We start from the raw sequence: 13289 nt of genomic DNA, 5'->3' as shown, positions 1-13289 counted from the left end.
AGCTATGTTACAAAATCTGAAATGTATAAGTATTAAGAACCTACAAATTGGATACATTATCATTGTTTGGTAAAGAGATTTTCTGCCCTGTCATGCATACTAACCAAAGCTCTTCAAAGCGCGTGTTTTAAAAGGACGACGTATCTAAAAAAAATTTCTCCGTGATACACTATTTTACCTAGAATAGGAAGATAACTTACGATAAATAAATTAGTGATATCACCCTCGTTCCTAAGCAATGTTCCCCTTTTATGACATGTGCCATCTTCTTTCATATTAAAACTCAAAAATTCCTGGTAAAGAGGGTGGTGGTGATATTATGATGTCACTTTAACTCGGTGATCTGCAGCATTCACACTGGCATTCCAACGGCATCCTATCACACTTCTCGCAAGAGAAATAGACTATTCGATCCGATTATGCTGGGATTCTTCATTCCAGCTATCAAAAAAAAGACTTGATCCGTTTGAGTCACAATCCTCATCCTCCTCTTTCCATTTTTATTTAAGAATTCAAAAGGAGAACCTAATACATTCGCAGCCATGTTTTATAATTTGCTAACATTAATTTCTTGTGAAAGGTAAAGAATATTTCATAATGTTTAGTGGTCCACTTCTAGCGCTTGCTCGACAAAAACAGAAATTGAAATAAGCACTTAGAAAAATCATCGAAGATTTGGAAAAAAACTAGAATTTGTGTTTGTTCACACTGAAACTTGCATTTTTCTCTTCAAAGGGACAACTTTCTGAACAGTTAGAAGTATGAAACAAAAATTTTTGCAGCTGTTGCCTTTTGTTCTACGAAATATCATAAAATATTTTTTTGGGTTAACTTCCCTTCGGGCACGAAATTACGTATTACCTTAAATAGAGTGAACAAATTTTCGCGACTTTTTTAACTTTTTGGGGATGACACGTCTACGTTATATTTCGCGTGAAGTCTAGAACTGCAAGGTTGTTAACTGCAATAATTTTACCTTAATATCCAGATTAGTTGAAAGTGTAAATTTAGTTAATGTAAAACTAAATATCATAGATTAAAGATTCTGTTATATATCAGAAGAAAAAATAAAGTCATTTGATACTTGGTAATAAATTTTCGCGGTTAAGCTTATCCGCCTATTTTCGCGGATAAGCCATTTTCTAATATTTCGCAAGGACTTAATTTCGTGTTGACTATTTTTAGAAACTGGCAAAATTAGCTCTAGCTAGGTTAATTTTTGTGAGAAACAGCCAAATCTATTGTGGAAAGATCTCCAAAAAATGAATTTACAAAAGTAGATACTTTTTTTGTAATCGATTACGAAGTTTATTAAAAAGATAGAATAGATTATATCTTAAAATTTGTACCCTTTTTAATGGGAAAACGAGAGGTGACAAAGTAAGTAAGAGAGCGTTGAGATTTAGATTAGACAATTATTTAAAAATTTCGCGAGGACAAATTTTGGCGAGCGGCTACTATTCAGATTCTCCGCGAAAATTTAGTACAATAAAGTTAAGAAAAATAAATTTTATTTCCTTCAACATTTTCTAAAGAGGAATAGACATTGGCATTTTTTAAATACTTTTTGCTAGAATTAACTCGAATGTACGATTTTGTGCAGCACTAAAAATTTGCACATGTGAGCAAAATTCACAAAGTTTAATCCTTCTAAAGTATCAGTCACAAAATTTTGACAACATTAATTAAAAAAGATCAAACATTTTCCCCAGCCGAAATTAATGTTAACCAGCGCTTTTAATAATATCGTAAATTACAACATTGGCATTTAATAAACACCAATATTTTATATTCATAACGGATACTATAGAAAAATAAGAAAAATAAGAAAATTAGATTTTCTATAAGAAAAATAAAATTGTATAGCTACCATAGTAGCGCAACCAATTACCAAATTATGCCGTTTCTTGGTAATTTCTCAATTCTCTTGGAAAAGTAAAATTACCGAACACTGTTCTGTTAAATCAATATAAAATGGTAGGCAAAGCATGGCGGAATCTGTAGCATGTGCAAATAAAATACCTGAACAACAGGACAAAGTAGAAAAACGACAAACACAACAGCATTTTCAAGAAAATTCCATGTTTTTGCGCATAGCTAATACTGATGTAGTGGTAAAAAGCCAACAACTGGGAGAAAGAGACCTAACAGTGGACGAAAAAGTTCAAATTTTAAAGGACTTGTATTATAAAAATAAAACAATCTTTATTTATAAGTTTGGCCACCTCTTGTTAGCAGAAGATTTAATTTGTTTTAATGATCCCAACAATTACGAGTTAAATTTTTACACTGAAAAAGTTAAAGCATCTCTCAATCCTGTAACTAGGGATCGCATTATTAGAAATCGACGCTATAATTATCTTCAAAATGTTCTAAAAAATACTGATTACTTTGCAGACAATGAGCTTGAGAGTAGAGATCCTCTTCTTTACCGTCAGTACATAGATCAACACAAAACAGATGAAGAAAGAATGAAAGAAAAGGATGAATCCTTGCAGACAAAAACCTTTTCTCAATTTTTGTTTGGAACAATAGATCGTGATATCAATAACTTTCGATGCGAGCTAGAAGTTGAGGCACAAAATAAGGAGGAAGAAGAAGATGATGAAGATGATAATAATAGTAGTAGTAAAACAGAAAAGGATAAAGAATTTGAAAAATGTATGCTCATCTTTTTGCTCGTTTATATTTTTCTTAGCTGTATATATATATAAATACTTTTGTTGGTAGGTAACTTGTGAAGGAAGGGGGGGGGGGGGGGCAACTCTTAATTTAGGAAAGTTTAATGCCTATTTTAATTTATTAACACTGAAAAACTGTGGATAAGGTTACTTTATTGCTTTCATGTAACCATCAATGTGCTACAATATTTACGTTAATGCAAGTATACATAGTTTGACTTAAACCAATAACCTTTGAGGTTAGTTTTGTGCAATGGACTTCAGATTTTCATAGCAGCACAATTTCCTTGTAACTTTCCCATCTGACAATTTATTTTATTTATATATATAACTAAATATCAAATCCCCATTGAAGAAGTTTTTCTATCATCTTGTTCTTGTAAACTTTTCATGTGTGAGATGATGTGACAATTACTTTTGGAATTACTATGATTGATCCAAAACAATAATGTTGTAAATAAAAAGTTCAAATGATAGCTTTTTACAACATAATTATGTTGCAGAAATGTGCAACAAAAAAAAATTCAGTTTATTTTTGCAGTGTTGCTACAACATTTTTCAGCATGCTGCGATTCTTTTAGAGCATATCCAATAACATATTGCATGCACATGAAAAGAACAGGGAATAACAGTAGCTATACATACAAACTCAAATTATTTTTTACTAAGGAATATTAAAATTGATTGCAATCTGTTGTATATATATGGCATTCGTAATGTTGGCAAAGTTGAAATCAATATGCAGCAATTTAGGCAGGTTTTGTTAAAGCCTTCAAATATATTTGTTGCCTAAATTTTATTTACCAAAATTGTTGGGTCTAATGTATCAAATATTTTGTTTATAGATTTGGATGATAAAGTACCAATTACAAACGAAGAAAAAGAAAGACTTCATAGAGAATTTTCTGAACTAATGCAGAACAGATTTCTTGATGGAAAAGATGACTTTGATTACTCAGAAATTGATAATAACGAAAATTATGACAATATCAGGGACCAAGATTTCGAAGATAGTTATTTTGATGAAGAGGAACCTGCAGATTGTGACTAACAAGATAAATCACATCCAATTTTTCTTTATTATAACTGCAAGAATCACTGTGATTTTTTCTCAAACTTGTTTGAGGGAACCTTCAAGTGTGATTAAGCTATAAATCAGCTGTTAGTCTGCAATGTGTTAAGGCGTGAACCAACCTTCTTTTAAACTTGAAATTAAAATATAGTTTGCATGTTGTATTGGAGCATACATTCACAAAACAAATATAAATTGCCAAAGGAAAAGACAACTGCATTAGAAACACTGTGACAACATCTGTAAGGGTAACACCTTGGACCAAAATGAAAATAATCTTCAAAAACTCGGTCAACCTGCTTCAAAGCCAATAAGTTGATGACTTTAAAAAACTATTAAATCCCAGTATCTTCTAACCATTTCTAAAAAGAACATGATTATTTATGTTTTTGATCAGTGTTTAAAGCTTAACTTAAATTTATTTTGTATGTTGATTGCATAAAGTTGTCATTGATGATGTCATCAAAATATATCTTTATAATTGTTTGCTGATCTAGTCAGGTGGATTTTTTGGACCATTAAATTAGTCTGAAACGATATTTGGTGGGTATGTAATTTTGAAGAAAAAATTACCTGAAATATAATGTACAATATATAAGATTGGTATACAGACTAGAAGGACTACTTTATTAAAGAGTTCTGTGCATTCAGACTATTTTTAATAGTACTTATACTATATTTTTAGTTTAAAAAATGACTAAAGAGGATGAATATTTTGCACAAGAATGGACTGTAGAGGATTGGAAAAAAGACTGGGATGGTGGCAAACCTCCATGGTGGCAGGATAAAATATACTGGTCAGTGAGCATTCTTCAATTTTACAACTTAAGTAACTTATACTTGAATACAGAAACTTTTGAATAATTATTACAGATTTGGTATATAATTTTTTATTTTAAGTTATTTTTTTGCCTTAATTTTGTTAAATGATTCTTACCTTGATGAGGTAACTTGAAGGCTTCACCAGTCTCTAATACTATTGTATTGGTTACTGAAAGAAAACAACAGAATTAACCCAAATCGCAATATCAACATTGCCACCAGTAACACAATTTTAAAGCCAACACAAGTAGAATATCAAATTGCATGCTGCAACTGTTTGTCATAGTCAACATGACAAACAAATTAAAATCATCAAAAAAAAAACACAACGGTAATCACTACAATCAATTATTGTAGAGATATTTTGGATGTCTCCAAAACCTCAAGCAACTTGTTTGGAGACGCTCCATGTTTTGTCAAGCAGTCGGCTAATTGGTGTTTTCCTTCAACCCACTTGACAGTAATCTCATCTTGTTCCACCATCTGCCTCAATCTGGCTATATCAACTCGCAATCTCAAATCCTTTGTGACATTTGTCGTTTTCAAGGTTTCAAATAATGACTTGTTGTCGATAATACAAGTGATCTTTGGAACCTTCGTCAACTTGCAGATTTGCTGTATGACTTTGGCCAAATAAAAACTAGCATCAGCTCCTTCACTCAGAGCAAGTGTTTCCGAAGCAATTGGGCTTTTGGTTACCCTTTGTAGTTTTTTTGATTGCCAGCAGATTGGTATAACTTCGCTCAGGTGTTTCACAAATATGATGAATGCACCTTGTGATGATCCACACTTCAAACTGGCATGAGTTGCATCTGTGTAGCAAATAATTTCACAATTTTTCATATTTGCAATTTTGGCAATGGTTATTGCAACATGCTTGCTCTTAATTTTTCGAATAATCTTGTTGGCATCTTTCAAATTTTGAACTGTAGGTTCCTTGCCATAATTAGACGTTTGGCAACTATCATAAGCCACATCAGGGCGGGTTTGTCCGGCCACCCAAGCAATTTGCCCACTCAACAATCTCAGCATGGTCTTTTCCTTGCTAGTCAATTTTCGTTCATTGTTAACATCATTTTCAATATTAACAGTTATCAAAGACTCTATATAGCTCACTTGATTAATCTTAATTTTGCTTTTACATTGATCCACATCTAATCCTAGATACTTGAAGGTTGAGCTTGATTGCGTACTGATTTTGAACGTTTCGAAAAGTTTAGCAATAACTTCTTTGTGGAAAGCTGGACTACCACCATACACAAAGTCATCAACATGGCAAACAACAATTCCAGTGATTTGCTTGACTCTATACCAGTAAAACACAGCAGGGTCGTAGGTACACATTTCACCACCAAGTTTCAACATTTCACTTCTCACCCGTTTGTACCATGCTCTAGATGCATCGTTTAACCCATACAAACATCTCTTTAGTTTCCACACTGTTCCCAATGACAATGTGTCTTTTGGTGGTTGTAGAAACAGTTCTCTTTCAATAGCATCTCCCTGAAGAAAAGCTGCAGTGATATCAAGTGAATTGATCTGCCAATCATTGCTAACTATGATAGCCATAGCAAGTCGAAGACTTTGTTTGCCACAAGTTGGAGAATCTGTTCTCAACGATTGTGAATTTTCTTCAAAGCCTCTAGCCACCAATCTAGCTTTCACAACCCTTTTTTCACCTTTGAACTTCTCAGTTATGACCCATTTGCTTGATACAGTTGTTTGACCAGTGTCTGGAACTTCTTCGAAGACATCATTTTCTTTTAAATTCTGCAATTCTCTCTCCTTCGCATCAACTACTTCCTGTGAAAACATATCGACATCACACATATAGACAGGGAATTCCGGATTTTCCAGCTCGACCCATTTGGACACATCATTCCAATTGATGCTTTTTGGCTTTCTATCACCATCATTAGACACATTAACCCAATTTTTATAAGTGCCACTTCTTTTGGGTTGTGCTGAGAGAACTCTTGCACGATACCATCTTCCATTTAGATTGTATTTGATGTATGATTTTGCTTTTGGTTTCGATTCAACTTTCTTGGATTCTGTAGATGGTCTTCTGAAAATGTCACTTGTACCACCACTACCTTTGTCTTCTTCAGTTTCATTATTTTTATGAGTATCCCTGTTTTCCTCAACTTCATTTTCACTTGTGCCAGAATCTTCTTGGTCATTTTCGTCTACTTTTCTAGCTTGTTCTTGATGATATTGCTCTACATCTTCAGAATCATCATAAACATCTATCACATTCTTATCAGCTGTGTCATCATCATCATCATCATCATTATCATAATCATCACCACCATCATCATCATCATCATCATCATCATCATCATCATCATCATCATCATCATCATCATCATCATCATCATCATCATCATCATCATCATCATCATCATCATCATTATCACAATCATTGACGCTATCGTTCATATCACACAACTTATTCAAATGGCTTTCCTTCCTCTTGACATGATCTGACTTGAATTCACTAACTTTACAATTTTTGGCTATGTTTCATCAACTGACAGGGATGCACTCGGTAAAAGTTACCACCATGTCTGACAAGCACCATTTGACCATCTTGTCCCAAAACCACACCTGGACCTTTCCAACCCTTGGTGTTTTTGCGCTTGTAGAAGACTTTTTCTCCATTCAAATACGTCTCATCAGAATATGTTCTAACATTATGTCTCAGCGCTCTTTTAATTCTCTCACTGGATTCTGCTTTAATGAAATTCTCCCTTGCCTTATGCAGAGCAGATAGATTTTTTCTCACTATTTCACTTGACGTAGTTGGCTCCAATGCTGGTAAATGATCTGTCAGAATAGTGGGTGTGTTCACATTATGGCCAAATACCAATTGGTTTGGGCTGTAGCCACCATGATTCTGTAAAGAATTCTTTGCGCTGAGGGCCCATGCTAGTGCTACGTCTGGTTCACACTTCGTATCTTCAATTGTCTTGAACATGGTCTCTGCCAGAATTTTATTATGTCTTTCCACAATACCATTGCTGAAAGGAGATTCGCCTGCTGTTGTTTTTGTCTCAATATTGAGCTTTTCATTCATTTCTTGTAAAACCTCATTCGAGAATTCACCACCATTGTCAGTCAAGATTGTACTTGGTGATCCGAAGTATGCAATCCAAAATCTAAACACTCTACTGACAATGACATCTTTATGTTTCGATTTGATAAGACATCCAGCAGAGTAACGAGTTGCAGCATCAATGATATGTAAGATGTGTTGTTTATTATGTTCATAAACCTTTAAATCCATACATATTACTTGATTAAAAGTGTTTGCCAGAGGTATACCCACAACTGGTCTACTGTATGGCCTTTTATATTTGTGACATATTTCACAATCATTGCAACATTCTTCGATGCATGACAAAAATTCCTTGTCATACAAATTACTATCCTTTACAAGTTTGAGTAGCTTATCTTTGCCAGCATGAGCGAATTGGCGATGCAGTTTCATAGCTTTCTTCATTTTCTCTGTCTTACTAATATTTTTCAAATTTTCTCCATGTAGAATGATTTTTGTTCCTTTTTGAGCATCAAGATCACAATGTGTTAGTGGAAGACAATAGTGTCCTGTTGTGGTACATATTAAGTTAATTCTTTCCTTCCCAATAAGGGCCAAGTCACTGGTAAAATCTAACTTCATACTGAGAGACTTCATGGTACTACGACTAATCAGTAGTGGTATTTCAATCTCTACTATGTCAACAGACAATTTATACTTGTTGCCACCTAGAATAACTGGTATTATTAGATTTCTTGTAGCTTTCACTTCCTTTCCATCACCAAATCTATATATAGAATCAGTACTATTTGAAACTACAGCATTTTTATCTGATTCAGAGAGAGTCCCAAGATATTCATCCATCCATTTCTCCCCAGCCACTGTCTTTGTACAGCCAGAATCCAAGACACCTCTACCAAAGGATTCTCCAACAAGACAATATTGCCTTTGGTCTGGAGAGGCTGCAAAAAGGGTGATATGGATCTCATTTACATCTTGTTTCTTTTCTGTAGGTCTATTGTTCCGTGATCTGAAACCTCTTTGCTCTTGATTTCTATGAGGACATTTATTAGCAAAATGTCTTGTTGAATCACATTCATGGCACCTCATGAGTTTCCCATCCTTATCAACAGGATTCATTCTTGAACGTGTATTCATTGACAAGCTGTCCTTGGTATCAGCATGAAGATTTCCATATAAGCATTCTTGTTTCACAGGAAGAGCTCCCAAATGTGCAGCGTCTTCTGCTGTGTTCAGTTCTCCAAATATCTTCATGATTGTGTCCTTCATATTCTTATACTTGAGTTCTGCACAAGTTGTACGAGCCAGTTTTTCATTTTCTTCAGACATTATTCGCAGCTGTGAGAAGAAAATATGCCCTGACAGCTTCAGGCAATGCCATATCATATTTGGATATCTTATTGTAAAGCTTCTCAAACTGCACAATAAAATCAGGAAATTTGTCTCCACTATTCCTCTTATAGTCATAAAACTCTTTAAAAGCAATAAATGCTCTTGTGCTTTCATCTTTCAAATATATTGAATCTAGCTTAGATATAATCTTGTCCAAACCATCATCTGATCCCACTTCTGCAGGTGTCAGGTCGCGTACTGCCTCCCGTGCCCGACCAGTCAGTGACAGGTATACAGCTGGACCTTGCTTTTTCTTTGGTAGTTCTGTAAACATCTGCCAGATCTCCAAATCGTTCTTCCAACTGCTATAGTCATCATCCTCTTTAAACGCTGGTGGAGCCTTCAATGTTGTTGTTGCCATTGTTCACAAACCACTTCACCAATTGGTTTGCACACACACGTGTCAACAAATAGCCAACAAAAGGGAAAGTTATCTCTCTTACCTCAAGGAACACATCCGGGTGTGTGCCCTCAATTGCTTTCTTTCAACTCAAATGTCACTCGCACAATGATCATAAATACCAGGCCAGTTGATCTGTACCTTTTAACTCTGCTACCATTGTTAAATGATTCTTACCTTGATGAGGTAACTTGAAGGCTTCACCAGTCTCTAATACTATTGTATTGGTTACTGAAAGAAAACAACAGAATTAACACAAATCGCAATATCAACAAATTTTTCTAGATCTTTATTTTATTTTTTGTTACTATGAAGAAAAGTGGTGAAATTTTCCCAGATAACAAAATCATTCTTCCAATAATTTATAACACATCCTCTTTATCACACATACAATTATCATTATCATCATTTTCATTATACCAGTCTTGGTTAACTGGGCAGGTATATTAATGAATTGGGCAGGTATATTAATGACTTTCTTCCAATTCAATCTATAGACCGTGTAAGTGAGTATATTATCCACCTGTAACCAAATTGTTCTGTTGAATATTTTTAGATAGTCAGTATCGAATATTTGACACTTCTTTATCTATTTATGTATCTGAAGAAAAACAATAGATAGGTAGATAGATAGATAGATAGATAGATAGATAGATAGATAGATAGATAGATGTACATATTTCATGGCTAGCCTCACAAATATTGAGGGACATACCATGTCGATTATTTCTAGGAGGGGCCATGGCTCCGATGGGGAGTCCTAGAGTATTTAATGTTGTTTTAAGCTAAACAGATCCAATTAGGGTCAGCACTCTGCCAGACAACTCTCTGCAACATCCCACACAGTGCACCATCTCCCCAATTTTCATTGGGGATATAGTGCACTGTGGCTTGGGCTTGGGTTAAATTGGGGCTGCAGTAACATTTTCTTGCCCATATTTAATCACCACCAAGGAATTGAGCCCAGGTTATGTTAGGGTTAGGGTTGTTTCTGGCTGGGCTCGATCCCAGGTACTCTCAGGTGGCAGCACAGATCAATGACCATAGGACCTGCTTGACCTAATTTTCTAGAAAAATTAGCAGAACAGGAAAATGTTATGGTGGATGATCGCCCATCATACATATTTCCTGTATCACAATTTTGTCCATCTTTGACGATGCAATTAATTAATTTATTTGATAAAAATCAATTCAAATTCAGAATGCAATTAATTCTATGGAATCTCAAAGAAAACAGCAGGAAAAAAATGTTGTTTTAAATGTTGAATATTTCATTGTTAAGCTTTGTTTTTTAATTTTGAAAGACTGTATTTCACAAACAGTAATCTTTTTTTCTTTTTTAGGGAGGATGATAAAACATATATTGGATTCGGTAAAATCAAGTATTAAAATTATTCAGATATTTCACTCGCTTTGCTAAATATCACAAGCTCAGCTGAATAATTTTTAATATTCGATTCCACCTCATCCATCATATAATATTTAACTAAAATATGTACCAATGTCTGAAAATCATTTCATTTTTTACCATGATCATGTACCCTTTTCATACAAATTTTGACATGTAAACTTTAGCAAAATATAGTTGATTTCGGTCTGAGAATACTAAATTGGGATTCAAACAATATATGTATTTCTTTTGTCATTGCCATAAGTACAATCCACTTTATGATCTTAATTAAAGCAAGATGGTTTAAACTTCCTTGAATAGAGGCAGCCTTTTAAGTCAATGGGCAAATCAGTGAAAAAAAAGTTCTACTATAATTAGAAAGATGACCATTGACAATCTTAGTAATTCTTACAATGCTAGGGCCCCTGATTAGTAACAAGGTCAGTGTTGTTACAGTAGCGCAACTGTTACAAGACCTCTTACGTTTTTGATTTAAGATGAGCATTTTGAGATATTTTGAGTATACAATGAAATCTGATAAAGAAAAACTGTCGCTCAACCATAGTTGTTTTATACTAAAGTTATTAAAACATAATGGTCAATTTTTTTTGCAGGCCTCTGGAGAAGCATATCGACAAATTAACTCATGGCAAACCAAGCAAGATTTTTGTACCATGCTGTGGTAATATGGTAGATATGAAATGGTAAAATACAAACTGTTTTTGTAACTTGTTATGGTACAAAACTTCTTAAATACTGAATTAAATTTGTCTTATTTGCTACAAATGATTGTAAAGCCCAAAGAGACATTCAACGTTACATTAATACACGCTAAACGAATGTTTTTGTGTTAATATAAACTAATATAGATATATGTATTTACATCTTTAAAATGTGACTAAAATTTGCAGTATATATTTAAGATTAATAGTTGAGTCGGTAGGACTCTCAAGTTGATGCTTTCCCCAAACAAGATCATTGTCTGGTTGGAAACAAATTTAAGAGATTTCTGTAGCTCCAATGGAAATTTAATTTTCCCCGATTAGGTTTTATATTTATTTATTGTACACGATCAAAAGCTCACGAAAGCTCTACTTCGCCTCCTTAAAAAGCCTCCTTAAAGCCAACGTAACAATTATCAGGAGAGGGGGACTCTCATCTAATTCGTAACACAACTGAAGATGGTATAGCGTGCCGTATTGTTCTCCCTGAACGAACACCCACTAAGTGAATGGACGATAAACAGAATACCGATATGTTCTACAAGAAAAGAAACAAGTGTTTAGGGATACTAGCTATGTTACAAAATCTGAAATGTATAAGTATTAAGAACCTACAAATTGGATACATTATCATTGTTTGGTAAAGAGATTTTCTGCCCTGTCATGCATACTAACCAAAGCTCTTCAAAGCGCGTGTTTTAAAAGGACGACGTATCTAAAAAAAATTTCTCCGTGATACACTATTTTACCTAGAATAGGAAGATAACTTACGATAAATAAATTAGTGATATCACCCTCGTTCCTAAGCAATGTTCCCCTTTTATGACATGTGCCATCTTCTTTCATATTAAAACTCAAAAATTCCTGGTAAAGAGGGTGGTGGTGATATTATGATGTCACTTTAACTCGGTGATCTGCAGCATTCACACTGGCATTCCAACGGCATCCTATCACACTTCTCGCAAGAGAAATAGACTATTCGATCCGATTATGCTGGGATTCTTCATTCCAGCTATCAAAAAAAAGACTTGATCCGTTTGAGTCACAATCCTCATCCTCCTCTTTCCATTTTTATTTAAGAATTCAAAAGGAGAACCTAATACATTCGCAGCCATGTTTTATAATTTGCTAACATTAATTTCTTGTGAAAGGTAAAGAATATTTCATAATGTTTAGTGGTCCACTTCTAGCGCTTGCTCGACAAAAACAGAAATTGAAATAAGCACTTAGAAAAATCATCGAAGATTTGGAAAAAAACTAGAATTTGTGTTTGTTCACACTGAAACTTGCATTTTTCTCTTCAAAGGGACAACTTTCTGAACAGTTAGAAGTATGAAACAAAAATTTTTGCAGCTGTTGCCTTTTGTTCTACGAAATATCATAAAATATTTTTTTGGGTTAACTTCCCTTCGGGCACGAAATTACGTATTACCTTAAATAGAGTGAACAAATTTTCGCGACAAGATAATCACGTATTTAGTGTGTATTTTTAACTTTTTGGGGATGACACGTCTACGTTATATTTCGCGTGAAGTCTAGAACTGCAAGGTTGTTAACTGCAATAATTTTACCTTAATATCCAGATTAGTTGAAAGTGTAAATTTAGTTAATGTAAAACTAAATATCATAGATTAAAGATTCTGTTATATATCAGAAGAAAAAATAAAGTCATTTGATACTTGGTAATAAATTTTCGCGGTTAAGCTTATCCGCCTATTTTCGCGGATAAGCCATTTTCTAATATTTCGC

General features: G+C 34.0%; 2 protein-coding genes across 2 annotated transcripts; one reads left to right on the top strand and one right to left on the bottom strand.

The window, feature by feature from the left end:
* Positions 1 to 1953: 1953 nt before the first annotated feature.
* On the top strand, positions 1954 to 4223 carry LOC130640902 (coiled-coil domain-containing protein 97-like). Its single transcript, XM_057447499.1, has 2 exons — positions 1954 to 2661; positions 3527 to 4223. The coding sequence occupies exons 1-2, from the start codon at positions 1989 to 1991 to the stop codon at positions 3730 to 3732; spliced, it is 879 nt and encodes a 292-aa protein (XP_057303482.1). The 5' UTR covers positions 1954 to 1988; the 3' UTR covers positions 3733 to 4223.
* Positions 4224 to 4923: 700 nt separating this feature from the next.
* On the bottom strand, positions 4924 to 8905 carry LOC130642182 (uncharacterized). Its single transcript, XM_057449268.1, has 3 exons — positions 8253 to 8905; positions 7114 to 8093; positions 4924 to 6842 (listed from the first exon to the last, which is right to left on the bottom strand). Exons 1-3 carry the CDS (start codon positions 8903 to 8905, stop codon positions 4924 to 4926), a joined length of 3552 nt encoding a protein of 1183 aa, XP_057305251.1.
* Between the last annotated feature and the right edge of the window lie 4384 nt (positions 8906 to 13289).

This window comes from Hydractinia symbiolongicarpus, chromosome 4 (genome assembly GCF_029227915.1).
Source record: "Hydractinia symbiolongicarpus strain clone_291-10 chromosome 4, HSymV2.1, whole genome shotgun sequence".
In the NCBI taxonomy this organism is placed as follows: domain Eukaryota; kingdom Metazoa; phylum Cnidaria; class Hydrozoa; order Anthoathecata; family Hydractiniidae; genus Hydractinia; species Hydractinia symbiolongicarpus.
Note: the sequence above shows the minus strand (reverse complement) of the source record. Positions and strands in the feature narration are given on the sequence as shown.